The 27547-nt window shown below is 35.5% G+C and overlaps 2 protein-coding genes across 2 annotated transcripts; both read right to left on the bottom strand.

The window, feature by feature from the left end:
• Nucleotides 1–5244: 5244 nt before the first annotated feature.
• LOC104772994 (lipoxygenase 2, chloroplastic-like) lies at nt 5245–9595 on the bottom strand. The gene is made up of 7 exons (XM_087467100.1): nt 8982–9595; nt 7835–8653; nt 7657–7742; nt 6977–7087; nt 6597–6898; nt 6211–6477; nt 5245–6108 (listed from the first exon to the last, which is right to left on the bottom strand). Exons 1-7 carry the CDS (start codon nt 9331–9333, stop codon nt 5349–5351), a joined length of 2697 nt encoding a protein of 898 aa, XP_087323226.1. The 5' UTR covers nt 9334–9595; the 3' UTR covers nt 5245–5348.
• A 16916-nt stretch (nt 9596–26511) lies between these two features.
• Nucleotides 26512–27259, bottom strand: LOC104772991 (transcription factor TCP16-like). The gene has a single exon (XM_010497544.3). The coding sequence runs from the start codon at nt 27205–27207 to the stop codon at nt 26647–26649; it is 561 nt and encodes a 186-aa protein (XP_010495846.2). The 5' UTR covers nt 27208–27259; the 3' UTR covers nt 26512–26646.
• Between the last annotated feature and the right edge of the window lie 288 nt (nt 27260–27547).

The following is a 27547-nucleotide window of genomic DNA, read 5'->3' as shown; positions in this document are numbered from 1 at the left end:
CCTCCATTCCATGTCCGATGCTAACTGCTACAAAACTACACATTTTGGGCAATGAAGATGAAGTTTGTTCTTAGGGTTAACAAAGTCTGGGAAGCAATTGATGCATAAGCCATTGACGAAGAGAAGAATGACATGGCCATTGCATTATTGTTTCAATCAATCCCTAAGGCACTCATTCTACAAGTAGGGGAGCTTGATACAGCTAAAAAGATATGGTTAGCTGTTAAAAACAGACATGTAGGAGCAGAACATGTTCGAGAGGCTAGGCGGCAAACATTGATGATTGATTTCGATCGGCTAAAGATGAAAGATACAGAGACAATTGATGATTTCTTTGGAAGAATATCAGAACTATCATCTAAATCAGCTGCACTAGGAGAAATAATAGAAGAATCTAAACTGGTGAAGAAGTTTCTTAAGACCCTTCCTCGAAGAAAAAAATATTCATATCGTGGCTTCCTTAGAACAAGTACTTGATTTAAGCACAACGAGTTTTGTTGAAATTGTTGGACGGCTCAAAGCTTATAAAGAAAGAATTTGTGATGATGAAGAACCGCAAGAAGAACAAAGCAAGCTGATGTATGCTAACACAGTTTCTAATACCGACACACAAGAAAGTTATTCTAACCAATATCAACATGATTACAATGGAAGTTACAGAGGAAGAGGCAGAGGAGTAAGATTCTCCTATAGAGGAAGAGGACGTGGACGCAACGGAGGAAGATATATCTCACAAATAACATGTTTTAGATGTGACAAGATGGATCACTATGCAAGCAGTTGTCCATATCGTCTACTCAAATTGCAAGAAACTCAAGAAGTAGAGAAAGATACAGAGATTGCAGATGAACTGATGATACATGAAGTCGTTTTTCTTAATGAAAAACGATGTGTGCCTAGCAAATTTGAGACAAGCAAGGATGGTGATAATATTTGGTACCTAGATAATGGGGCTAGCAATCACATGACAGGAGATAGAAGGTATTTCGACACACTTGATTTAACAGTCACAGGAAAAGTAAGATTTGGAGACGATTCCCGCATTGATATCAAAGGCAAAGGGACTATAGCTTTTGTTGATTTGAATGGAAAACCAAGAAAGATGACTGATGTTTACTACATTCCGGGATTGAAAAGTAACATAGTGAGTCTTGGTCAGGCTACAGAAGCTGGATGTGATATTCGATTGAGAGATGGATACTTAACAATGAAGGATTGTGAAGGAAAACTACTTGTGAAGGCAAAGAGATCCCTAAATAGACTTTACAAAGTTTGAATGGGCTTGAAGGATAACACATGTTTGTATCTAACATGTGTAAGTGACGCAGGCAAGTGGCACGCAAGGATGGGTCATGTTAACTTTGACACCTTGAATTCTATGATTTTAAAGAAATTGGTTTATGGAGTCCCTAGTACTGCACTTGAGAAGGAACTCTGCAGTTCATGCTTGTTTGGGAAGCAATCACATCGGGTTTTCCCACAAGCAACATCATACCGTGCAACTAAGAAGCTTGAGCTTATACATGTGATCTCTATGTTCCAATTACACCATGTACAAGTGCTGGAAACCGTTATATATTTGTTCTTATAGATGACTTCTCGCGATACATGTGGACGATATTGCTAAAAGAAAAGGGAAATGCTTTTCAGAAATTTAAGAGCTTCAAAGTAATGATTGAGAAGGAGACAGAGAGTAAAATACAAACTTTGAGAACAGATAGAGGTGGAGAGTTTGTATCTAATGAATTTAGATTATTCTGTGAAGAAAATGGCATTCAGAAACGGTGTGGTAGAACGACATAACAGGACATTGATGGAGATGGCGAGAAGCATTTTGAAGCATATGCACATGCCAAACCACATGTGGGGAGAAGCTGTAAGACATTCAACATATGTCTTAAACAGAGTTGTAACACGGTCTCTCAAGGATAAGACACCGTATGAACTCTTTAGAGACAAGAGACCAAACGTTGATCATATTCGGGTTTTCGGGTGCATTGGATATGCAAAGGTTGACTCTCCACATCTTAATAAGCTAGACGACAGAACTCGCATACTTGTTCATCTAGGGACAGAACATGGATCAAAAGCCTATCGTTTGGTCGATCCTCACACAAAGAAGATTATTGTTAGTAGGGACGTTGTCTTTGATGAAACAAAAGGTTGGGACTGGAATGCTGAATTTGATGATGCTATGAGAAGAAGAAATGAAAGTTTTCGAGTTATGACTGGTACGTTTGGAAATCATGGACTACACGATGACAATGAAGCCTCTGAAAGAGAACAGATCGATGAAAAACAGAGGAGCAGCAGAAGAAAATGATAGTGAAATTCGAGAAAATAACAAAGAAATAAGAGAAGATGATCTCATATCAGAAAATTTGTCTCCGGTTCAACTAAGAAGATCTCAGAGGGAGAGACATACTCCAAAGTATCTCGATGACTATGTTCTCCTGTCAGAACAGGAAGGAGAGATGTTGCTCTTAAGTCTGAACAACGAGCCAAGATGTTTTGAAGAAGCAAATGCTTCGAAACATTGGATACACGCTTGTGAAGAAGAAGTTGGCTCGATTAAAAGATTAAAAACGTGGGATCTTGTTGATTTGCCGATTGGAGCAAAACCAATTGGTCGCAAATGGGTGTTCAAGCAAAGAAGAACTCAGATGGTAGTATCAATAAACACAAGGCAAGACTGGTTGCAAAGGGATATGTACAACAATATGAAGTTGATTTTGATGAGGTATTTGCTCCAGTGGAAAGGATTGAAACCATTAGATTACTCATTGACTTAGCAGCAGCACATGGATGGGAGATACATCATCTTGATGTTAAAACAGCTTTTCTTCATGGTGAGCTCAAGGAAACTGTTTATGTCTCACAACCTGAGGGATTTGAAAAGATTGGAAGTGAGGGAAAGATTTACAAGCTAAACAAAGCTTTGTATGGTTTATGTCAAGCACCTAGAGCCTGGAATAACAAACTAAACACAATCTTGCTGGGATTACGGTTTGTTAAGTGTTCAAAGGAGCCTTCAGTCTATCGCAAAGAAGTTGGTGAGCACTTGCTAGTCGTTGGAGTTTATGTTGATGATCTATTTGTTACAGGCTCGAGTCTAAGGACAATTAACGAGTTTAAGAAAGAGATGTCGTCGAAGTTTGAGATGAGCGATCTAGGCAAACTGACATATTATTTAGGCATTGAGGTCTCACAACAACAAGGAGGAATAACATTGAATCAAACTCGTTATGCGGAAAGAATTCTTGAGGAAGCAGGGATGAGAGACTGCAATTTAGTACATACACCAATGGAGAGTGGACTGAAGTTGTGTAAAGCTGAAGAGGAGGATGAAATCAATGCAACAATGTACAGGAAGAATGTGGGGTGTCTTCGCTACATGTTGCATACGCGACCTGATTTATCTTTTTGTGTGGGAGTTCTAAGCAGGTACATGCAGTGTCCAAGAGTTTCTCATGGAGCAGCTATGAAACAATGTTTGAGATACTTAAAAGGGACTGCAACTCTTGGTTTAGTTTTCGGCAGAGCAAAGATACCAAGGATCATAGGCTATAGTGACAGTAGTCACAATGTGGATACGGACGATGGCAAGAGCACCTTTGGACATATTTTCTACTTAGGGGAGAGTCCAATAACCTGGTGTTCGCAGAAACAACATGTCGTAGCACTATCCTCATGTGAAGCCGAGTTCATGGCTGGAACAGAGGCAGCTAAACAGGCCATCTGGTTGCAAGAACTACTTAGTGAGATAACAGGAGCTCCATGTGAGAAGGTTACAATACGATTTGACAATCAATCAGCAATTGCATTGAAGAAGAATCATGTGTTTCACGGCCAGAGCAAACATATCCATAGACGGTTTCATTTTATAAGAGAGTGTGTCGAGAAGGGATTGATCGAGGTAGAGCATGTTCCAGGGAATGAGCAGAAGGCAGACATTTTGACGAAAGCACTTGGAAGGATTAAATTCAAAGAGATGAGAGATCTTATTGGAGTTAGTGATGTGAAGAGTGAAGTCAAGCTTATAGGAGAGAATGTTGATTTAAGCTTGAGAAGGACTTAAATATAGAAAGGCTGAAGGATTCCTAATCGAGTTATGATTAGTGAAAGGATAAGGATCAAACTCTATTTGGTGTTATCTAAGTTATTGGTGTTTTCATAGTAGGACTAGGATTGGTTTTACTATATATATCTATGTCAAGCTATGACATTAAGATATAGAGATTGAAAGTTTGAGAGAGAACAATTGTAAGAGAGCTTTAGTTTTTGAGAGATTTTTCTAGAGCTAATAAAATGAGAGTTATTCTTATTTGATCTTTTGTTCTTTACAAAACCTGTAACATGCATATTTTCTATAATCATCTCATATAAAATGAAATTCAAGTTTACGTTTTTGTACGTTTATGAAACACCAGATTTAGCGGTCGTATGAAGCGCATATTTGCTATCATAATAATTATCCATCGTTTGTGGATGTGATATATGCCTATTGTTCCCAACACACTCTTAATCCACTTCAACTCCCTCAAGGCCTCAACGCATCAAACATAATATATTTCTTTATTGACTCCACGACACATGACCACCAAATTGTACTAGGAATATTGTATGTTCGAGTATTCGGGAAGGGTCGATTTCAGATCAATTGTATTACGTACGGTTCGGGTTTTAAGATTTAGGTCCCAATTCTTTCCAGAAACAATTGTAGAAAGAACTGGATTGTGGTTTGCCGCTGGAGCAATTCGTCTTGTTATACTTGATTGTGCATACCCACTTGCACTCAATAACTCATTTATTAGTTTATTTTATTTGAACAAACAAAAACTAACTTATTATATGACAAATGTACAACTGACCATGTTTAATTATGTTCCTGGGCATTTTATCTCCTCTCGCATTACTTTTCCCCACCTTAAAAACTAGAACCACCAATCAAGTTTAAGAAAATATTTTTTTTCCAAGATTTTAGATAAATTTTTGTTTAATTACCTGTTGATTATTTTTAACTTGTTAGTTCGGCCAATAAGATAGGAAAACTCTTTGAACTAAAATTTGATATTTGGATTTTTCAAATAGAAAATTATATATTTTAAAAACACTAAAAACTAAAACTAAGATAAAATCTTGTACTAGTGTATGCTTGTATTTCTTTTGATTCATCACGTTATGCTACCTAATAAAAACCAAGTGAAAACGTATAGATTCAATATAAATACTGTAGAAAGACAATTTATTTATTCTAGAAAGACAATTTATTTATCTAGAAAGACAATTTATTCTTGACCACATTGGTAGAAAAAAGGAAGGCAATTGAGAGAAAGAAAATGCATACATTAAATAGAAATACTGTAGGGAACCCCCATTCCGGTAACACCATGCTTAGAGGTGGGCTTCAGAAGCTCATACTTAACTACACCAGCTCCCGCTCTATTCTTTAGAGAAAGGGTCACGTTTCTCTCATCTATCACTCCTTCTAGATATTGGAGCCTGCCTTTGAGACGTTCATAAGCAGCATAGATGATAGGTTCGTTGGCCCAAGATGCTTCTGGGTATTCTCCGATGTACTCTTCATCAGGTGAATGAGTTGATAAAAGATCCAAAGTGACCATCACTAACGTCGCTTGTTTCTGAGATGGGTATGTATTAAGCATCACTTTTTCTGGCGTCTCATAGAACTCCTTTAGCTCTTCATCTGTCGGTTCTTCCACTGGCATTCTTATCCTTGTTGTGGTTGGTCGGTTGGGAAAGTATCCTCCATATCCATACTGTCCAAAATTCACAGCTGCATGGTGACCTGAGGCGACCCACGCAATCGTCGTTACCACATTTATCAAGTCATCTTGTGTTTCGAGGACAGGCCACCAAGGTTCGTCTTTCTTGTCTCCGTGGCCTACGTTCCGCACTTCACTCCACCATCCTTGGAGCTCCTCGTCCGACATGATCAGTCCTGCATCTGGATAATAGTATTTCACATAGTCTGTCACCCATTCCTTAATTGCATCCCACAATATTAGACCGTCATTTGCAAATGGGTAGTCTGGTATCGTCAGGCGTAGTCCATGTTTTGCGGTCTCATCTTCCTCAGCCATCCCCCTTATACCACAAATATTTTATATAAAAAGATTTTAACTAGCTTTGTAAATTATTTTTTTGGCATGGTGATATTTAAAAATTTAAAACTATTTTTAAAAAAACCTTCTGATGAGATCAGCAGGTAAACCTTCCATGTCAAACCTCCATAGTTTATCATAGACGTCTGAACTTAGCTCTATTGAATATTTCCCTGGCCAAAAACAAGTCTCAATGATTCCACCTGCATTGATAAGACTTTGGCGTGCACGAGCGTTGATCTCCATGGTGTAGCGGAAGTGAGGATGCAAAAGCCTGTAGATGGGATGCATGGCACTTAGCTGTCTGTTTGCAGCTATTATGTATGGCTCCATACAGCAGTGAGTCCTCAACCTGTATGTTTAACCATATCTTTACTAGTTACTAAATATCACATGCATGTAATGTAATAGAATTAAATAAAAAGTATATGAGAGGATCATTTATTTTGAAATAAACAGTGTTTTCAATACCAATGGGAAATAAGCTGATGATAACCAGCGTCATGAGCAATAACATGAGTCTTAGCAAGACTCCATAGCCAGCATGAGGTAGCATCATATCCTGGAGTGAAGACTTCCTTCCATTGAGGCTTGTTGACATTTGGGGGACATGTCAACTCAATGGCAACAGGCCTCAATGTGCTGTCATCACTGAGGAAGAATAGTGTTCGAGAAGCATATAAGGTGGTATTATCCAACTCTCTCACTTTGTTCACATACGGTAGAAGCAAATCGTGATAATCAAGCACAAACAATCTCTTATTCTTTAGAGCCTGTATGCATAACATGATACATTTGATCATTCATTCAGGAAAATTTCCATATACACAGTAACATGTCAGTAATCTTACCTCATCAACTGACATGTTTCCTTTAACTTCTCTTTCCACAATTTCCCAAGTAATGAGTGAGGTGGGATCACCATAAATGGCTGGGTCTAGTTTGCTTTTCAACGGCCACTCCTGGAATTAACAAAGATCATCTCTAATAGTTAGATCTATTTTATTACAACCTGTAGATTGCAGTTGCGCTAATGAATTTCTCTATGTTTTCATTCCAAATTTTTTATTTAGTCGTATATATATATATAGCATTAATTTTTAAATAACCGTGTACTTAAAAAAAATAAAAATTAAAAAAAATTGTTCATTTTTTTATGTTCTCAATTTAGAATTGTTCAATAAAATTACTATATTATTAAATTAATGGAATGGAAATAAAACTTCATTAGAAAAGTGAATAACTAGTACTTTTTGCAATCATCATCATTAATATGTTATCCCACAAATGATTTCTTTTGGGTAACTATTATCCCCAAATGATTAAATGATCAATTTTGTCCTTTATTTCTGTATAAAATTTAATCATATCATTTTATAAAAGTGAAAAATGAAAAAAAATATTAAATGTTATACTCTGAAAATAGAAATATTAATTAATAGTGCTATTTCACATTATTTTAGATATGGATATTGCTTTATTGGAACAAGCGAAACAAAACTAATCATTTAAAGGCGTATATGTAGCTTACTTGAACTAGCTGAATGCTATATGGATTAAGGCCTGCAAGTGTCTGGCGAGCAAACTCATCGTCTCGTAACCATGAAAACCTATCATCTGAATCGATATTAGAAAGTGAGTTACGTTGTAGGCTAGAGATTATATATAGTTGGAATAATATAATGGATGACTAAAAAGGGTAGGTATACTGTTTATGAGAACTGGGGCTTCAAACTGGAGAATATCATCGCTAGCTTCAACACCAGCTCTGACAAGTCTTGGGAGCAAAGGTAAAAGGCCAGCATCCTTAGGAAGATCGATGCCTTCTTCAAAGAGATTTTCAATGGCCTTGAAATGTGGAAAAGGCAAATGAGGATCAGACAGAATAGACTCTATCTGTGGGATCACGGAGGGAAGAGCTGCCAAGATGGCCTTGGCTGTGAATGAAGTGCCCTTAGCTGAAGAGAACTCCTCGTCTCTCGGGACATAGAAATTAAGCCCGTAGCGCTGCTCTGAGGAGGGGTCAGAATCACAAGGTTCGCGACCAGTTTTGCAACGCCTTGGATACGGATGTGAGGGGCCTCCAATAACCGGACGAGGATCAGTTTCAGGGTTTCCCAAATCGTTGTACATGTCATAGTCATAAACACGCTCATGCATGGTAAATTCACCAACTTGCTCGCGATTCTTGCCTTGTAAGGTCTCTAGCTCCTCCTTCCGAACCTGTTTAAGAGGCTCCGGGGTTTGGGAAGGCAAGTAGGACTTGTTGGAGAAGAATATCCGCATGGCTGGGTCAACGGACTTCGGGGCCACCCATGAATCACATGTAAACGTAACGGACCCGTTCGGTAACTCAAGCTCCATCTCCTTGAGGAATATCTCTTTATGGTACCGGTTTTGAACTCTGATAGCCCCCACGGTTCCAAAGTCTTCAGGCACCTCAAACACGCACTCGTACTTCTCATGAGGGACTTCGGACCATACACGTTGTGCGTAGTCTTTTACCGGATCCTTCTCCATCCCTGTCACTGACATATGTATACATGGATAACATCATTGATTATATATATTAATGAATCTACTTTTAGTTCACTTCTTATATACAGTATTATCTAGATGTGATAGCTAGCTGCTTATTTTCAAAAATTAATGTATGATAAATCATGTAGTAACGCATCATGTAATGTTACTAACAAAAAAATTCCATGTCTCTAGTACTGGTTGAGAAGCACATGCATAGTCTAAGTTCTTTTTTTTTAGGCCTCTAGTCCTGTCACAAATGCTTATATCTATTTACTTTAAATTTAAACTTAAAAATAAAACCAGTTAACGGAAGAAAAAAAACTATGTACTCACGCGGGTCCATCTCGGTGCTAATAAGCTCGACAAGAAGAGATCTGCCACCGAGATCAGATAAATGATCGTGAAGTCTCGGCAAAGCTACGGCATCCAGCAACGATTCTTTGGCCGTTATAAATCCCTTTACTTTGATTTTCTTAACGGACTTTTTCATTATATCACCTATCTTTTCAATATTAAACCGTGAGGCAGTGACCTTACATCGTCCTCTGAGGTTCGGACGAGGCAGCTTGTCTCGACGTCCTGGTGAGATGGGGTTGATGAGTGCTGGTGGTTTAGGGAACAGAGGACTGAGACTCTTTGCTATGTTCAAGGGCAGAAGACTCGAGGACGACTCTCTACAAAACATCTTTTTTATCTCTTCTATATTGCTTACATACGTTTTCTCTACAATGCATCTATTTATACAAGTTTGAATATTATATTTCTAAAAATATAAACTTATAAATGTTTTGATAAATGAATACAGCTGTATTTGATAGAAGTAGAACAGACACGAGTATATATTTTGATAAATGAATAGACAAACGTTTCAAAATGTCCAAAGAGAATGGTACTGTACTACATTAATGTTCATGACTATACACGCATGTGACACAGAGGTCCACCGGGTGAAAATTATGGACTTCTATTGCAATTTAAACAGTATCTAAAAGTAGGTAAACAAAATCAACAAATATTTCTAAAACTTATGCTGTTAAGCTTGTTGTAAAACAGAAAAAAAAAACCAGTACTCATTCCCAAGAATGCAGCTCTTTACCATGGTTATAAATTTTCAATTATAAGAAGAAAACTATCTTTATTTTTTTGAGGAACCATTAAGGTTTTGGTTCTGCTAAAAATAAAACCCAAAAAAAAAAAAAGTGTAGGTACAGTCGCAGAGGGTAGAGCCAAAATGATAATCTATACTATGAAAGATGGTTAACTCTCTCTATTTGAGTGACACGTCAGCAGTGGAAAGAGTGCCACCTGTCTATTCTCACTAAAAGTAAGCATACTTTTAAAGGAATATGAAACATCTTTCATATCTTCTGTTCTTTTTTTATATTACAAACACTTTCAATATTTAAATAAAAAATTAAAGAAGCTTAGAACATGTCCCAAGAAAATAGATGCATCACCAAAAGACAAAAGGACATCGGGAGTGAATCAAAGTACCACTTCTTCCTCTTGGCTAAACCATGAATGTATGAGCATATGGTTTAGGCGTTATAATTTTGTCAATAGTTTGAAGAGTTGCAGCAGTGACAGAGGTATTGGTTAATATTGTATAGAATTTCATGAAAGTTTATCCCTAAAGAAATAGAATTTTATATATAAAGAAGATATGAGTTTTGTTCACTCAAATGGAAGATAGTTGAATAAAACTGTAGAATGTTGGTTTAGAAAAATTTATACTATGAAAGATGGCCAATTCTCTTTATTTGAGTGACACATCAGCAGTGGAGAGAGTGTCACATATTTATCCTCACTAAAAGCAAGCAAACCTTTAAAGGGATATGAAACATCTTTCATGTCTTTTATTCTTTTTTTATATCACAAACACTTTCAATATTTACATAAAAAATTTAGAGAATTTTAACATGTCCCAAGAAAATAGATGCATCACCAAAAGACAAAAGGGCATCGGGAGTGAATCAAAGTGCCACTTCTTCCTCTTGGCTAAACCATGATTGTATGAGCATATGGTTTAGGCGTTACAATTTTGTCAATAGTTTGAAGAGTTGCAGCAGTGACAGAGATGTTGGTTAATATTGTATAGAATTTCATGAAAGTTTATCCCTTAAGAAATAGATTTTTATATATAAAGAAGATATGAGTTTTGTTCACTCAAATGGAAGATAGTTGAATAAAACTGTAGAATGTTGGTTTAAAAAAATATAGAGACAAAGAGGAAGATAGTCGAATAAGTTCATGACAGGTTTTCATATTCTAATATTTAAAAGTTATCAAAAAGAAAACTGAAAATTCTTATTAAAAAATAAATTCTAGAGTTATATTCAAGAAACTGAAGAGCTAACATAAAAGGAATATGTCTATCTTAATTATATTTATTAAAGAGTTAGCCAAGCTGCAATTTTTCATAAAAGGGAATGTTAGTGTTTCATAGAATATAATTGAGAAGCTTAAGTATGAAATATTTAAGCATTTTTTAATGAATGTAAAATTTATTCAACCAAAAAAATATTTGTTACAAAATATGCATCATTAAATCAAGCTTTCATTTAAAATATTTTCTTATGAAATTTTAGACAAGAATTATAGAATGTTTAAATCTATACAATGAAAGATGGCCAATTCTCTCTATTTGAGTGACACGTCAGCAGCGGAGAGAGTGCCACCTGTTTATCCTCACTAAAAGCAAGCATACCTTTAAAGGAATATGAAACATCTTTCATGTTTTTAATTTTTTTTATATCACAAACACTTTCAATATTTACATAAAAAAATTAGAGAAGCTTAGAACATGTCCCAAGAAAATAGATGCATCAACAAAAGACAAAAGGGCATCGGGAGTGAATCAAAGTGCCACTTCTTCCTCTTGGCTAAACCATGAATGTATGAGCATATGGTTTAGGCGTTACAATTTTATCAATAGTTTGAATAGTTGCAGCAGTGACAGAGATATTGGTTAATATTGTATAGAATTTCATGAAATTTAATCCCTAAAGAAATAGATTTTTATATATTAAGAAGATATGAGTTTTGTTCACTCAAATGGAAGATAGTTGAATAAAACTGTAGAATGTTGGTTTAGAAAAATATAGAGACAAAGAGGAAGATAGTTGAATAAGTTCATGACTGTTGGTTTTCATATTCTAATATTTAGAAGTTATCAAAAAGAAAACTGAATGAAATTCTTATTAAAAAACAAATTCTAGAGTTATATTCAAGAAACTGAAGAGCTAACATACAAGGAATATGTCTATCTTAATTAAATATATTAAAGAGTTAGCCAAGCTGCAATTTTTGATAAAAGAAAATGTTAGTGTTTCATAGAATATAATTGAGAAGCTTAAGTATGAAATACTTAAGCTTTTTTTTTGAATGGATGTAAAATTTATTCAACCAAAAAATATTTGTTACAAAATATGCATCATAAAATCAAGCTTTCATTTAAAATATTTACGTTTGAAATTTTAGACAAGAATTGTAGAATGTTTAAATCTCTCAAAACAAAGTTGTTCATGCATGTATCTAATAATTCAATTACAAAACGAGAAAATCTATGTGAAGTATTAAAACAATCAACATCAAATTATACTTTTCAAGATTTCCACAATTAAAAAAAACGATAAATTCTACATAAAAAAGAATAAATTAGTAGTAAAATTGTTTAAAAACGGTAAGGCATAAATCCGTGCAGAGCGCGGGTATTCATCTAGTTTTCTTAATTAAGCAAAGTGGCAGATTTATTTGAGAAGATTAAGTATATATTAACACCATATATGTTTATATATAAATTGTTGACAATTATCTTCAATCTGCATAATGTTTATAGAGAATCCAAGATAACTAATAAATGGTTTACACATATGCATATTAATTCATGTATGGGTACGGAAAATAATTCAAGTATGGGAGTGCAAAATTATGCATATTAATTCATGTATGGGAGTGCAAAATTATGCATATTAATTCATGTATGGGTGCGCAAGATAACATGTATGGGTGCGCAAGATAACATGTATGGGTGCGCAAAATAAAGTTGATTACACTTATGTACGTACATTTATAAGTTTATGAGATTAGAATGATCTTCTTTCACAAATACAATTTTCTTGAACAGTCATTTGGGGATAATCAACCCAAACCAAATCGAGATAGAAAAAAACTGAACACGAAAAAAAAATGACAAAAAAAGGAGAGTTGGTTAATTGTTGATTTGATTAATGATCAGCAAACATCTTTGTTTGTTGGACAAGAAGAATCGTGAAGGTGCTACGATTAATTTCTTCTTGTCAAAGTATTGACTTACAAAAACATATTTTATTATATTTTGAGGTCCCTCTCTCGCTTACCATAGATACAATTTTTTGGTGGCTTTAGTTTAACAACGAATAAGGCAAAGGTAACGAAGATCCTTTGCCTTCATACGGGATTTAGCATCCCCGACATACCAATCTAAATCGAAAGTAAATCAACTACTTAAACTGGGAGTTCGCTCAAGACAGCGAGATAGGCCTGTGAATGGAAGCCCGACGAGGTTGGCAGTCCAATGAGGTCGATCCGCCGACCTTCGGAAACCGCCAAGTATTTGGAAAGTTGATTTATTTTGTAATCTAAGCTATCATATAAATAGAGGGGCATTCCCTCCTTGTAAGCCATCCAACAATCAATACAATAATCCTAGTTCTTGAGCGAAACCCTAACTTGTTTCCCAAGAGATTTCAATTCCTTTTTATTTCTTAGCTTTAATTCAGTTTTGAGAGAGAGTTCTTTATTGAATTTGTTTCCCCCTTCAAACAAATTCATTGTGTGAAACCTAGTTGTTACAATCCTGTCTGGAGTAATGACTCCAACGGATATATATATATATATATATATATATATATATATATATATATATATATATTGATCTGGAGCTGATGATGAACACAAAATTTAAGATATAAGTTTTTTCTGGAACAACAGGTTCAAAAAACGACTTGAGCGTAAGTTTGAATCAACTTGAAGATTTAAGGTTCTTTTAAGTGCGATTCGACAATCCAAAAAACAAACGGTATTGTGGATATCAACTTACCGAAAGGTTCCAATTTTGCTAGATATGTCGTTGATGACTCTACGACCATATATAAATGATGTTGATGACCTAATAGCTGGGTATAAAAGCCACAAAGATATCTGACGACGAGGTATAACGTCGCTAATTTGGAAATATGTCCAATCTCATACATGTTTTCCACGTATAACGGTATAAGCTTGTATGGAAAAAGTGTCGGTAGATCAACACTACAAGAAAACAGGCCATTTACGACTGCATTTGTAGTCGTTTCGTAGTCGCTATTTCATAAATTACGACTATTTTACGACTAATCACTGTTGTCGTAAAACGTTAGTCGGTAGGAAATTCAGTCGTAATTTAGTCGGTAAATAGCGACTACGTTACGACTAATCCACGTAGTCGTAAAAGTAGTCGTAAGGTAGTCGTAAACGTTTACGACTGTTTTGTGACTAAGTTACGATTAATTAAAATGTGAACAATCGTTGTGTACAGATAGTCGTAAAGTAGTCAGTAAACATTTACGACTATTTGCTGACAGTTTAACGATTAATGCGATGTGAAGGAGATTAGTTTGAGAATAGTTGTGATATAGTCGTCAAATGTAGCGACTACTTGGCTACTACGAGACGACTATTTGACGACTGTGTTGCGACTATGTTAATCTTGATTTAATGACTATTTGAAGACTATAGGGATTAAAAACCAGAATCTTTTTTTTTTGTTTTGCTTATAACTCAAATTTATAATCAAAGAAAGCCTTAAAATTTGCATTTTTAATTACCAAAAGTTAACCATAATTGTAATTAGTACACCACATAAGCCATTACAAAAAGAGAGAACCATATTTTTGTCACAACCAAAAGAGAGAACCTAACACTATGATTCTCTTAAGTGATAAGGAAGAACACATCATCCCAAATTGTCAAGTTCATTAGAGTAAGAAATAGAGAGAGATACGTAGCCTAAGAATTAACCTAAGGAGGAGATGCACTTTATGTAGGAGGGTCGATGGGTGCATCACTTGATTCAGACTCATGGAACTCGAGAAAGGCCGGATCAAGTTTCTGCATGAACTTTTCCAAGCGATCTATCTTCTTCTGTTGCTCAGCCACAACTTTGGAATGTTCTGCTTCACGAGCAGCAAACTCAGCATCACGTTTTGTCGCATAAGCAACTTGTTCTTCAATGATCCTTTGAGCTTCCTTCATTTGCTCTTGCAATGCTACAAACGATGATGACTGTCCTTGTTGATGATAGCTGCTGCCATTGAGAAGACCCTGAAGATGATCCTTGAGGCTACCGAGCCCAAAAATATTACCTCGTGAATCCTTCTCGGTGGACTGAGAAAAAAAAAAGGTGAAACTGTAAATAGAGAATATGAAAGTTAAAGATTCTTTAAATATAGATTGTGAGAAATGTAACTTTATCTGAAGAAAGATTGCAGTATAATCTTCTGCTGTGAGCTCATGAACTTGTGAAGGATCTGACTCAATCTCAGATAGCTTAGCTTGTAAGTTTTTCTCATAAGTTGTAAAGATCTTCTCAGCCTTGCGATCCACATATGTACCATCTGGCTTTGTATGAGTTTCTTTGAAAACCTCACCGAGACTCACTGGTCTCCCAAGTTTTTCTTCTGGTAAATAATCAGTCAATATTTCACAAACCGAATCCACTAACTTTCCACTCATATTATAATCTGCCTTATTTTGCATGACTCTAGCAGCTAGGGATAATTGTGAGTGACCTTCATGGCAACCATCATATAATGGATTTTTTGCACCTTCTAATAAGTCATAGAATTTCTTGGAATGGTTAAGTACCGGTTCCTCGACATTCTGATAACTACCATCTTGATGATAATTATCTTGATGATAATTATCTTGATGATAATTATCATCTAAACTTATGTTATAACGAAATGCATCATTTACCATATCCACATATCTATCTCCTACCACATTACCCACTTCTTCATTCCCACTTACAAACGTCGGATCTACATAACTCGTTCCTATGCCCATATTAATTTCTTCCCCATGTTTATACCAAACATAATAATCTGGCATAAACCCATAGCAAAAAATATGATTCCAAATTGTACCCCCTGGAAGACGCCTACCGTTTTTGCACTTATCACAAGGGCAGTGAAACTTACCACCATTATTTTGTGCTAAACGCTGACTATTTGCAAAAGCCATGAACTCCTCTACCCCGGTGCTGAACTCTTCCGTGAAATTTCCCGTCACTTCATCAAGCCTCTTATACATCCACTCCCGAAAATGACTATAATTAGAACTTCCCGCCATTATTAAAGATCTCTCACTCTTGTTTTTTTTTTTCTCTTTTGATTTTTTTCTCACTCTTGTTTTTTTTTTCTCACTCTATTTTTTTTCTCACTCTCAAAATTTTTTTTGTTACTCTCGATTTCTTTCTTGCTAATGCTCTTGCTTGTGGTGTGAATGAAATAAGAAAGGAAGGTGTGGTATATATAGAGAAATTTGGCGACTGAAAAACGACTGTAAAACGACTCTGATGTGACTCAAACTAACAGTCGCAACAAAACAAAGCTTACCAACCCCACAAACGAAAAAAACGTGTTTCTTTTTGGCCGACATGTTTGCGACTCACCTCAATAGTCGCTTAGTAGTCGCCAAATATCCGACTAACTAATTTAGTCGTATGTTAGTAGCCAAATTAACGACTCGCCGCAGTAGTCACCATGTAGTCGCCAATTTAGCTACTGTTTGCTGACAAAATTACTTTCTTGTCTTTCAGTCGTAAAATAGTCGCTAATTAACAACTACTGAACCAACTATTCATTTCAGTCGGTAAAAAACGACTAATTTACGACTAAGTTTTAGCAGTTGTAAAGTAGTAGTTAAACAGTCGGTATATAGTCACTAAATTTGGCGACTACGAGTTTAGTCGCCAATCGTAGTCGTAAATTGCCTGTTTTCTTGTAGTGCAATGAGATTGATTCAAACCAAAATCCAGATTTGAAAATAGAAATAACAGAGTTTTTGATTATCATAATTTTGTAAAATTATCTTCATATGTGAATAATATTATTTATCTTAATTTAGATAATTACGTTTAATCATATCTCTATATAAATCGATCTATATTTTATGAGAGTGTACTAACACATTTGTGTTTTTACTTTTTATCAATCTATCAAAATCCATTATCTTGATCAATTACTAAAAAATAATCAAAAACTGTTACGTTATTTATACTTCTTGTCTCGATATGATAAAATATATTAAATCAAGCACGTTTTTGTTGTCGTTGGTCAATTCAAATTAATAATGTATATATCCACATACGATTTCGGATGATTTTCCAAGAGCATGGTACTGTAGTACGTTAATGTTTACATCTCAACATCTTATGTGTTCAATTATTTCCTATAATTTAATGTTTTCCGAAATTACACTACACACATAAAGGAGGGCCACCATGTGAAAATTATAAGAAACCTTACTATCTTTGGAGGAACCATTTAATTTAGTTTTTGGTTCTGCTTAAGAAGAAAAACCAAAAAAACAAAAAACAAAAAAATCATTTCGTTTAACTGGCTTTGGCCTAACTTCAATTCGGATATGCCGATAATGTGAAAAAATGTTGTCATGAGTTTCTTTTTAATAAACAAAAAAAAGTGTATTAACATCTTAATCTATCTGCTTGGCAGACAACTCCTATGTGATGAAACCATAGACAAGATACATATATATATAGAATGTTCAAGTTTCAACCATAATAGTATGCAAGAAGAGATGAAAAGTTTTGAGCATTCGCAGAGGGTAGAGATCGCTTCTCAATGACATTCTTGCGCAATGTGATAGAGGTGCACGTAATCTGATCAATGCTTTTTTTTTTGTTCATATATTTAATTTTATAAATTTAGAATCTCTGTTCGTAGGTTAATATGTAGTTGAACTATTGTTTTCATAAAAGAAAAAGCTTGACTTAGAAGTTAGAAGAGTAGTAAATTTAAACGGTTGAGATGAGAGACTTGCTAGATGATGATGTATTTTGACGAATACAAACATCTAGTTTTGAAAAAGAAAAAAAAAATTGTTGTTATTATATTTGTTGTCTTCTAGGGAAGTGAGTGTATGAAAGGACACGTTTTTGTTGTTGTTGCCCAATTCAAACTAATAATGTACCCTTGGGACAGTTCACACCATAAATTTTATCTGTCAATCTCACAAGATAGCATGACACTCATTTATTGTAGTGGTTCGGCTGATGCATGATTGATCTGATTAGTTGACCATTCCTGTTTTCGTCTGCATATATGCTAATTACCAATATGTAATACCATATTAATGGCCTAGTTCACGGACCAGACCTGATTGAGAACCATGAGGAGTTCAGCCATGACTTGTTCCACATTCTTGACTCATCAAAAGCACGAATCAGAGTGGAATCATCCATAGACCGGTTTCAGACATGATAGTTTTTGATTTTCTAAACCGGCGGATCTTACATTTGCCTTATTTGGAACCTTCTGGTTTTGAAAATCTTCATTCTCATGTTTGGCGTCCAGGAGAGTATCTAGTATCTACAACAACAAGAGGATCCTAAGATATTTTTTCTCAATACCAGAGTCGCGGAGAAGACAAGCAGCCGGAACCTGGAGTTCCCAACCACTCAACTTGTAGCGAGTAATTAATCTGTCCCGAAGCACCACCCACAAAAGTAAGGCATGTTAAAGGTTTTTGAGCAAACCACACTGTCTTGGACCAAGAAACGGAACCAACAACTAAATTCAAGGTGCTGTTAGCCTCCAAGTACTACAACTGAAAAACGCAACTCTAGTTTGATATGGAAAGTTATGTGAAAATAAGCAACACGAAATATTATGATAAGGAGAAATACTAAAGATTTACGATTAAAAGATTTAGTTCTCTAAAATATTTTAGGACTATTACAATAATAGAAAGGTGTAACTACAAAAAAAACACACACACACACACAATTTACATGTGGTAAAATCATATCTTGAAAAAGTGTGGAAAATAAAGCGATAAAGAAAAGACAATATTACAAAATAAATAGTTATGATATAATACAAAGCTCCATTAAAGAAGATTTTGTTACTACGAAGAGACAAAAACAATAAAATTAGACTAGAGTTTTACTTGTAGTACACTGCAGGACAATCTTTTTAATAACTATTAAGAAAAAAATATATGATGTATTTAGATTATATAATATGTTTAATTAATATTTGGATTTTATAATTTTAGATGGACTGTATTTTTGTGTTTGGTACTGGTTAAGATTGGCGTAACACCTTTCTCATTAACTCGTTTGATATCAGACTACAATATTTTGTGTATTTTAGTAAACTAATAAGTAAAAAACTATATAATCGTATTTATGTAAACTCTAACCCACTTTATAACATGTTCCGCAAGAATTAACATTTTTAAAAATGTTATAAGTATCTAAAATATTTAAATTATGAGTACTTATTTTAACAAAATTATTGTAAATATGTTTTTTGGATATTATAATTAACAACTTTAAATTTTGATCTCATTCAAACGGCAAAAGTTTAATTATGTAAATTTTATAAATAAAATGTCACTTTACCAAATATACTTCCAAATTAATAATAGGGGGATGTAAGTAATTTAGATTTACAATACACAAAATATAATACCCGTGCTAGATTATATTTCTTCACCAAGAAATGTACCTGATCCAAAAGCATAAACATGAACATCTAAAAGCATAAACATGAACATCCAAAAGCATAAAGCCATAAACATGATAAACATCCAAAAGCATAAACATGATACACATCCAAATGACCAAATCTAGAATGTTTCAAACACAATGACACAAAGGCTTCAAACTCCTTCTCCTTCGTTGCCTTCTTCGATGAACTCATATGGATCGACAATCTCTTCAAATCCTCTAAGCCAATTTCTTGTGCAGATTAAAGCTTGGACATTAGAAGGAAGGAGTGAACTCCGATATTTGCTTAAAACTCGACTCCCAATGCTGAATGATGATTCTGCAGCTACAGTCGTAACAGGGATGCTAAGGATGTCACAAGCCATAGAAAACAGTTCTTGAAAATGGTTTGCATTGTCCTTCCAATATTTCAAAACATCCAAGCTCTTAAATGCCATCATGTCCAAAACCGGTTCATCCAAGTACTTGTCTAATGCTGACTTACCATTAGCACCAACTGTTTGGGAGATGAAAGCATAAAAGCCCCGAAAAAGTATATAAACATAAGACATTCAAATTATGATTCAAAACCGATCACACAAACAGCTCAAAACATATCAATACAAAAAATAATCACAAGACACAATCGATACAAAACACTTACATCATATCCAGGAAGAATGTTTTGCTCCATATTGTTTGACTTTGAATTTCCTGCTGCTGTTTTTGTTGGGTTCTTTTTATAAACCTCAAAAAGCTTCTTCAACTTCTTACGCAAGTGATCCACCCTTCCTTTACTAGTTGACGCATCTGAAGTTTTGAAGTAATACTCTATATAAGTAAACTTCAATCTAGGATCAAAGACCGCAGCTAGAGCAAGTATGTCACTATAATCCTCCCAATACTTGTCAAATTTCTCCTTCATAACTTTCACCATATCACAAATAACTTCATCATACGAGTCCTCCTGAGCTTTCAACCAAGTTTCAATTTTCCATACTTGATTGAAATACAAATTGGCAGTTGGATAGGATGAACCAGAGATCAGATTCATCATCTCTGCAAATGGGGTCAAGAGCTCAAAGATCAACTCTACTCGTGACCACTCTACATTCGAAGGAAAATTCTGATAACTTGTATCAATCTCTGCAAGATGGCGAAGTGCTTCCTTATGTATGATTGCTCTTGAGAGCATAAGGTGAGTTGAATTCCACCTAGTTGATACATCTAAAAGTAGTCCACTCTTAGCTTCAATTCCCATTGTTTCCACACAGGTTGGAAAGGATTGTTCTCTAGTCTTACTCACCCTCACATACTTGACACTATCTCTGATTTTCTCTAGAACACCATCAATCACTTCTAATCCCTTTTGCACAATCAGATTCAAGATGTGTGCAGCACATCTCACATTAAAGAACTCTCCATTACACACCAAATTTTTCCTCAGCTGCCTCTTGACAATTCCTTGCATGTTGTCATTTGAGGATGCATTATAAACAGTAATTGTGAACACTCTATTTTCTATTCCCCAATCTTTTAGCAACGCCAACACCTTTGTAGCTATTCCAGCACCTGTATGTGGAGGAGGAAATGCACAGAACGATAGGATTTTTGTCTTCAAATTCCATCCACTATCGATAGTGTGCAGTCAAACACATGTATCCCTCTATTGTGATTGCCCTCCACAAATCTGTTGTTAAACAAAACCTACCCTAAACTTCATCCAACATCTTTCTAAGCTTCAGCTTCTCTTTCTCGTAGATCTTTGAGCAATCAGCAGCCGCAGTATTTCTTGACCAAAACTCTATGGTGGAATTTGCATACTGAAAAGCCTCCCTAATTCTTCTGTACTCAACGAAAGAGTAAGGCAAATCATGTTCAATGATTGCCAATCCTATCATCTCCCTAAAAACCAGCATATCTAACTTTCTATTTCCACATGAATGCATGTGACGCAAAAGAGAGTATTGGTGCCATTTTTAAGAAGATCGATGCAATATTTATGCTCACAATGGGTGCATCTAACATTACTCCTACCATCATCTAATTTATCTCCAATAATCTTAAAACTTTTTCAACACCTTGACCTTTTACGTTTACCTCTAGTCTTGTTCTCAGTCTTGTTCTCAGTCGTACTCGCTAGTGAATCTGCAGGTTGCTCTTCTACACGTTCTTCTTCATCTAGATTCATATCCTGCTCTAACATTAGCATCTCATCTCCACTCATATAATCATCTTCAAGGTTTAGAGTATCACCCATCTGAAATAACCAAAACCAAAGAATTATTTCATTAGTTCAAATAGCCAAAACAAGCTAAACAACAGTTACCTAATTAGCATTAACAAGCTAAACCAAAGAATTAACATTCCAAAGCCCTTTGCTTTGGCATTGCAGATGTATGGTTAAGGTCGCAGCATCAGTGAGTAAGAACCCTTTACCATAGCTCCCTAAACAAGGTATTAACTTCTACCTAAACAATCCATAAAAAAGGACCAGAGAAGCTATATATAGTTGGAACTGATTAAGCCCTTCTTCCCTACTAGCAACCAAGATCTGATTAGTTTCTAAGAGGGTACTAAGTTCTTCAAAATGGCTCAAGGAAGTCTCTGTTAACTACGTAACATAGGTGCAAATAAGCTGATGATAAAACAAGTATAATGAAATGAAACATAAGAAGATAAAGGCAAAAACACTCACTCGTCACCAAAATCTACAAACTTTGCAAGCTAAGATAGATCAGAGATTGCGGCTAAAGCTATGAAACACAACATGAAAGAACTCAACACTCAACAAAATTTGTCTAAGATACAACACTCAACAAAATTCTAAGAAGAGGAATCAACTGAGATTTCAAACAGATACGACTCATACGACTCAAAGTAAGAGAACTCAACACTAAGCAACATTAATCTCAAATGGGCCTCTCCCAAAATCGAAAGAGAAGATGAGAAGGAAGGAAGAAACATTAATCTCAAATGGGTCTCTCCCAAAATCGAAAAAGAAGCATAGAAGCAGATGGGTCTCTCAAATCGAAAAAGAAGCAGAAAAGCAGATGGGTTTCTTACCTGAAATAGACGGAGATTGAAGGAAATCAGATGGTAACGCCGGAGATTGAAGGTAATCAGATGGTATCGCCGGAGAAATCGTCAGATAATATCGCCGAACAAGTTTTAAGAAAGTGAAATATAAATTTTAAGATTTTCCCAAATCGATTTTGACCTAGAATTGTTTGACTAATGGACCGACCAATGTCCAGATTGTCCAACTCGTTTTGTCTGTGGGCATTGTTGGACATAGACCATTTAAGTCCGTTTCAATTATGGGCTTGTCCATGACCAGTCCATGATGAATTAGACATGGGCTGACCATGGGCAACCCGTCCATTTTTATAGCTCTAGTCTAAGTGGTAAACTGATGTCTTGTACATGGATTAGAAGATTTACATCAGATAAATACAAAAGTGCATCATTTCTGTTACGTTGGAAAGCAATAATTAATGGTGCAACTAACTCATAAATATATAATTATAAGTAATCAATTTTTTTTGGAATTAAAGGAAAACAGAGTTTTACAGCTTTAAATTAATATATGAAAATTAAAATGATAGGTCCACTTACTAATAGTGATTTTGAGGAAATAATTATCTAGTTTATACAGACCAAAGACCGCTAATAATTATCTAGTTTATACAGACCAAACAAAGTAAGGTTTGTTTTTTTTTTTGGTGACCAAGTAAAGGTTTGTTAAAACATTTAGATGATATGGCAATTTAAGAGAGATGTTTGAAAAACTGGTGTGGATACGTGAGAAATCTCAAACTCATTTTATTACTTTAGCGTGTATAAATGGAAAACAAAATATGTGTGTGCCTTTTGAGTATCCGTTGATAATTGAAATAAGAGTCAATTTGATTTTTTTTTCTGTTTTTTGTTATTTAATTATAGGATGAACGTATTGCATTGCGGGTCCTATTTGAATGAGCCGAAAAAATCCATTATATTATACCACAAATTTTTGGGTACGGCGTAATACTCCTCACTGTGATTAAGGCTCGGACGGAACAACCTTTGCGACTGCTGGCCAACTAAAACCCATTATTTCGTCAAGGGAATAATGAGGCACACCTAAGAACCGAGAAGAAAATGTCATATGAAGATTGATTCTTTGTCAAATGGGAAAAATAGTATTGAAGGAAAGGCTATCGGCAATATCCCTAAGTTGGTCGAGGAACCCATAGGTAAGATCTTAGGACTAGTGTTAACTAGGAAGCCTTAGCTGGTCTAGGGAATTAGGAAGGGTCAAGGAAAATTGGACTAAGGCAGGTTGGTACGGGTTAAGGCAATGGTTCACCATGGTAGTACTAGCGGACTTAGGCTGCGTTAGGCGATCCGGACAGTGGCGGTACATGCTAACACGGGTCACTATCAGTGATCTGGACGATGGTAGTACCAGCTAACGCGGATTGTTATTAGTAGCCCGGACAATGGTGGCACTGGGCAGCGCAGGATGGCTATCGGTAAGGTGGATAGTGGTATCACCAGTCGATGCGGGTTTCCCTCGATAATATGCATGAATGAAAGAATGGTCTGGTACGTATCATTCTCTTAGGCTGGTACGCGAGCAGGTACCCTTATGTATCACCCACCAGTTTGGTACCTGGTGGTCGGACACGGCTGTACCGGTACGCTAATGGACTGACGGTCGTGATGCAAGGAAGCTAGCTAAGGAATGGACAGCCAGGATCGTCCCAAGGTGATGCTTATCCGATCAGCCTTCATCCTTATCCATATGGCCATGAAGCTTATCCGCTGAAGTCGTCCCTATCAATTTCCCATGTGTTGCCACCGGAGCCGCGAAGGGTGTCTGCCATGTATCGCGCCAAGGGCCGCCCAGTACCACCTCCTGCTTGGTTAAATCGACTTTGGGAGGCTATATAAACCCCCCCCCCCTTCCCGGTTCATTTTCTCCTCATACCCGAAATCCCACTAGAAAAACTTTAGAGTTTAGGAGGAGCGCGCGGAGAGCTGCGAAGCGCTGGAAAAAGCTAGGTGAGTTCCCGATTGCGTGGAGTAGCGCATGAACAGGCTAGTTTAATTTTTGTTTATTTTATTATTTAATTGAGGTTAGTCTTAATTACTTGATTAGTTTAGGATTAAGCTAGTTAAGTAGGACTAAGTTAGTTAAGTAGGATTAAGCTTATTAATTAAGATTAAGTTAGTTAATCATGATTAAGTTAGATAAGTATGATTAGGTTAAGTTACAGTAAAACCTCTATAAATTAATAAAGTCGGGACCATGAAATTTTATTAATTTATAGAGGTTTTAATTTATCGATAAATTAATAATTATTAATTTATAGAGAGACTTTCCTAATATGGTAAAAAATATTAAAAATAATATTTAATCTTTATAACTAATATTTTTATAAAATCAATTACAATGAAAATAACAATTATCATGTTTTGAAGATAGCACTCAAAGATTTTTATATAGTAAAAATATTAAAAATAAACTCTAATAAAAATTAATGTGTAGATATATACATATATTTAGATAATTTTATATAATTCTTAATTTCTATTATTGATGGGAACATATATTTACAAAAGAGTTTCAAAAAAATTATTATTTTATTATATTATCGAATAGTGTCCAAAATTACACTAGTCCCAACTTGGAACCGAAGAAATTTATTAATTTATAAAGATTATTAATTTACCGATTATTTATTTATAGAGGTTCTACTGTAATTAGGATTAGTTTTAGTTAATTAGGATTAAGTTAGTTGTTTAGGATTAAGTTAGTAATTAGCGCTTAAGCTGTACTGCTTAGTGTTTAGCATTAGGATTAGAACGGTTTAGTAGTCATTAGCGCTTAAGTGTGGAACTACTTGGTTATTGTTGTGTGATTAGTACGCGATTTCTTGTGTGACTTGATATTCTTGTTTGTGATATTGTTTGTTGTATGATACTTGTGTGCATCATGTTAGGTACCACTTGCATTGTTCCATTAGTACATGATCATATTGCATTGTTGATATAGCATCGCGATGGTATAGTCGTGATGCTGGACGTTTTGTCGCATTGCCGTTATGCTGTCTGATTGTTATATTATTTGCTTGCATGTTAGTTACTATCATGTAGGTAGCTAGCATTAGGCGAATCATGAGGATCTCATCCGTCTAATGTGCGTTGCGTGTAACTCTGTAACGTTATGGCTTACGAAGGTTCGGAGCGGTTCATGCCCGGCCGGATGCTACATGACGATGTAGTATGAAGGAATGTGGATCTCTTTTAGACTTTGTGTCTAGGGGTGTCAGGCATTGCCTTGGGAGATCATTTATTCGATAGGGGCCCAGCTTAGGGTAGAAGCATGCATATTCATTATCTCCGTTGCATATTTAAATTCGAGTCTTCATGCCTTGCATTTCGTTGCTTGTTGCATTATATCAATGCTTGTTGGTTGAATTCGTATTGCTTGCTGCTTGGGGATGGGTAGATGGGTAGGATTTCCTTAGGTAGATTGTAAGATTTCCTTAGATATCGACCTTACTAAGTAATGCTAGATTACTTATGATTCTACTTCAATTTTCCAGGAATCCTTAGCTGAAAGATCTCTGTAGTAGAAGCAATGTGACCTAGGTGAATCAATGTAGGTTTTACAGCTTTTGTAAATTCTTACTATGTATATTATGTACGGTTTTCAAAAGGATCCGAAAGCTATATAAACGTTTTGGTAACGATTTTCGCGTATACTATACATATGTAAAGACTCGAATTTTTCAGAAGCTAAATTGTTATTCCAACTGATATTAAGTCTAGTCCGGACTTAACACAATTCTCGCTCACGGTACGGGTTGCAAAGCCTTAGGCCGTGTTCGAGAGGTCGGATGCTCGTGGTTAGATGACCAGGGTGATTAGATTTATTCCAAAAGCTTTGGTTGGCCGACTACGAGAGTCCTACGTAGCGCTTCCGATTTGTTATTATATCTAGGACGGGTCGGGGGTGTTACATATGGGGTTTTAGATTTCTTGGGATGTGTTAGCGATGAATTTTTAAAACTTTATCTTATAGCTATTTCAAGTTTCAACTATGGTTTTGACCTATAGTTTCAGGTTCTTAAAACTTTTATCTTATAACAATTATTCATCTTAAACTTGAGAAACATGAAGAAAACCAAATGCAAATAGCAACCAAAAGTAAAACCAAATCAAGTTGAACATAGAAACAATCTCTAATGCCAATTAGTATTCTCGAGGGATGGCATAGGTTTGAGCAGCCATCCCCATCTCCTCCTCATCAAACTCATCATCCAGTGGTTGTGGTTGCGGCTGCTGGTGAGGCATTGAGTTCTCCGGAAAACTAGTTGAATGACCATAATCAGTACTCATCGTAGCGGCTGGAGATACTAGTCCATGATGACCAGTAATATTCTCTCGTTGATGGGCTTGGCTAACAACAGCACTTTTGTCCGCATAATGGACAGAGTTATCGATAGTACAATTGTTACCAAAACTTAATTGATTCATATTACTTGAATTATGAATATTGATACATGGGTGGATGCAATCACTCGAGGTGGTGTTGACACCATGGCCCGTGGCGGCCAAGATGTCTGGCTCGGCAATACGGAGGAGCCAACCTACAGTTTCGCCGTCAGTCTTGAAGCCTAGCTCTTGTGTCAGCTGAAAAACTTGAGAAGCACAGCCCACCGGAAGCCGGATGCGACGGTTACGATCCCTGGATGAAGTTGGAGTCTTCCTCGCCTTTCCTCCAATGTTATTTTTGTTGTTTCTCAAAACCATTTTTTGGCTCAGATTTTTTTCTTTTTTAAGTGTAAGTTTGTGGTAAACTACATTTCTTGTACATTGTTTTATATTGATGATTTACATAAGACAAATACAAAATAATGGTGTAACTGACTCATAAATGTAAAATAATATATATTAAACTGTATATGGTATTAAATAAAAAAATAGTTTTATAGCTTTAAACTTATATAGGAAAATTTAAATATAGGTCCACTTACTAATGTCAATTTTGAGGAAATTATTATCTAAAATTGTTACAGACCAAAGACAGCTAACATAATACATGTATGTATCACACAATATTCATGCATCTTATCTCTTTTTTTTTTTTACA

Source organism: Camelina sativa, chromosome 9 (assembly GCF_030686135.1).
Source record: "Camelina sativa cultivar CO46 ecotype springtype chromosome 9, ASM3068613v1".
In the NCBI taxonomy this organism is placed as follows: domain Eukaryota; kingdom Viridiplantae; phylum Streptophyta; class Magnoliopsida; order Brassicales; family Brassicaceae; genus Camelina; species Camelina sativa.
Note: the sequence above shows the minus strand (reverse complement) of the source record. Positions and strands in the feature narration are given on the sequence as shown.

Coding starts and splice junctions, on each gene's coding strand:
- LOC104772991 (XM_010497544.3), bottom strand. CDS start 27,207: ATGGTTTTGAGAAACAACAAAAATAACATTGGAGGAAAGGCGAGGAAG.
- LOC104772994 (XM_087467100.1), bottom strand. CDS start 9,333: ATGTTTTGTAGAGAGTCGTCCTCGAGTCTTCTGCCCTTGAACATAGCA. Junction 7,743..7,834: donor AGCCCCAGTTCTCATAAACA/GTATACCTACCC, acceptor ATATCGATTCAG/ATGATAGGTTTTCATGGTTA. Junction 6,109..6,210: donor CCTGCTGATCTCATCAGAAG/GTTTTTTTAAAA, acceptor TTGTGGTATAAG/GGGGATGGCTGAGGAAGATG.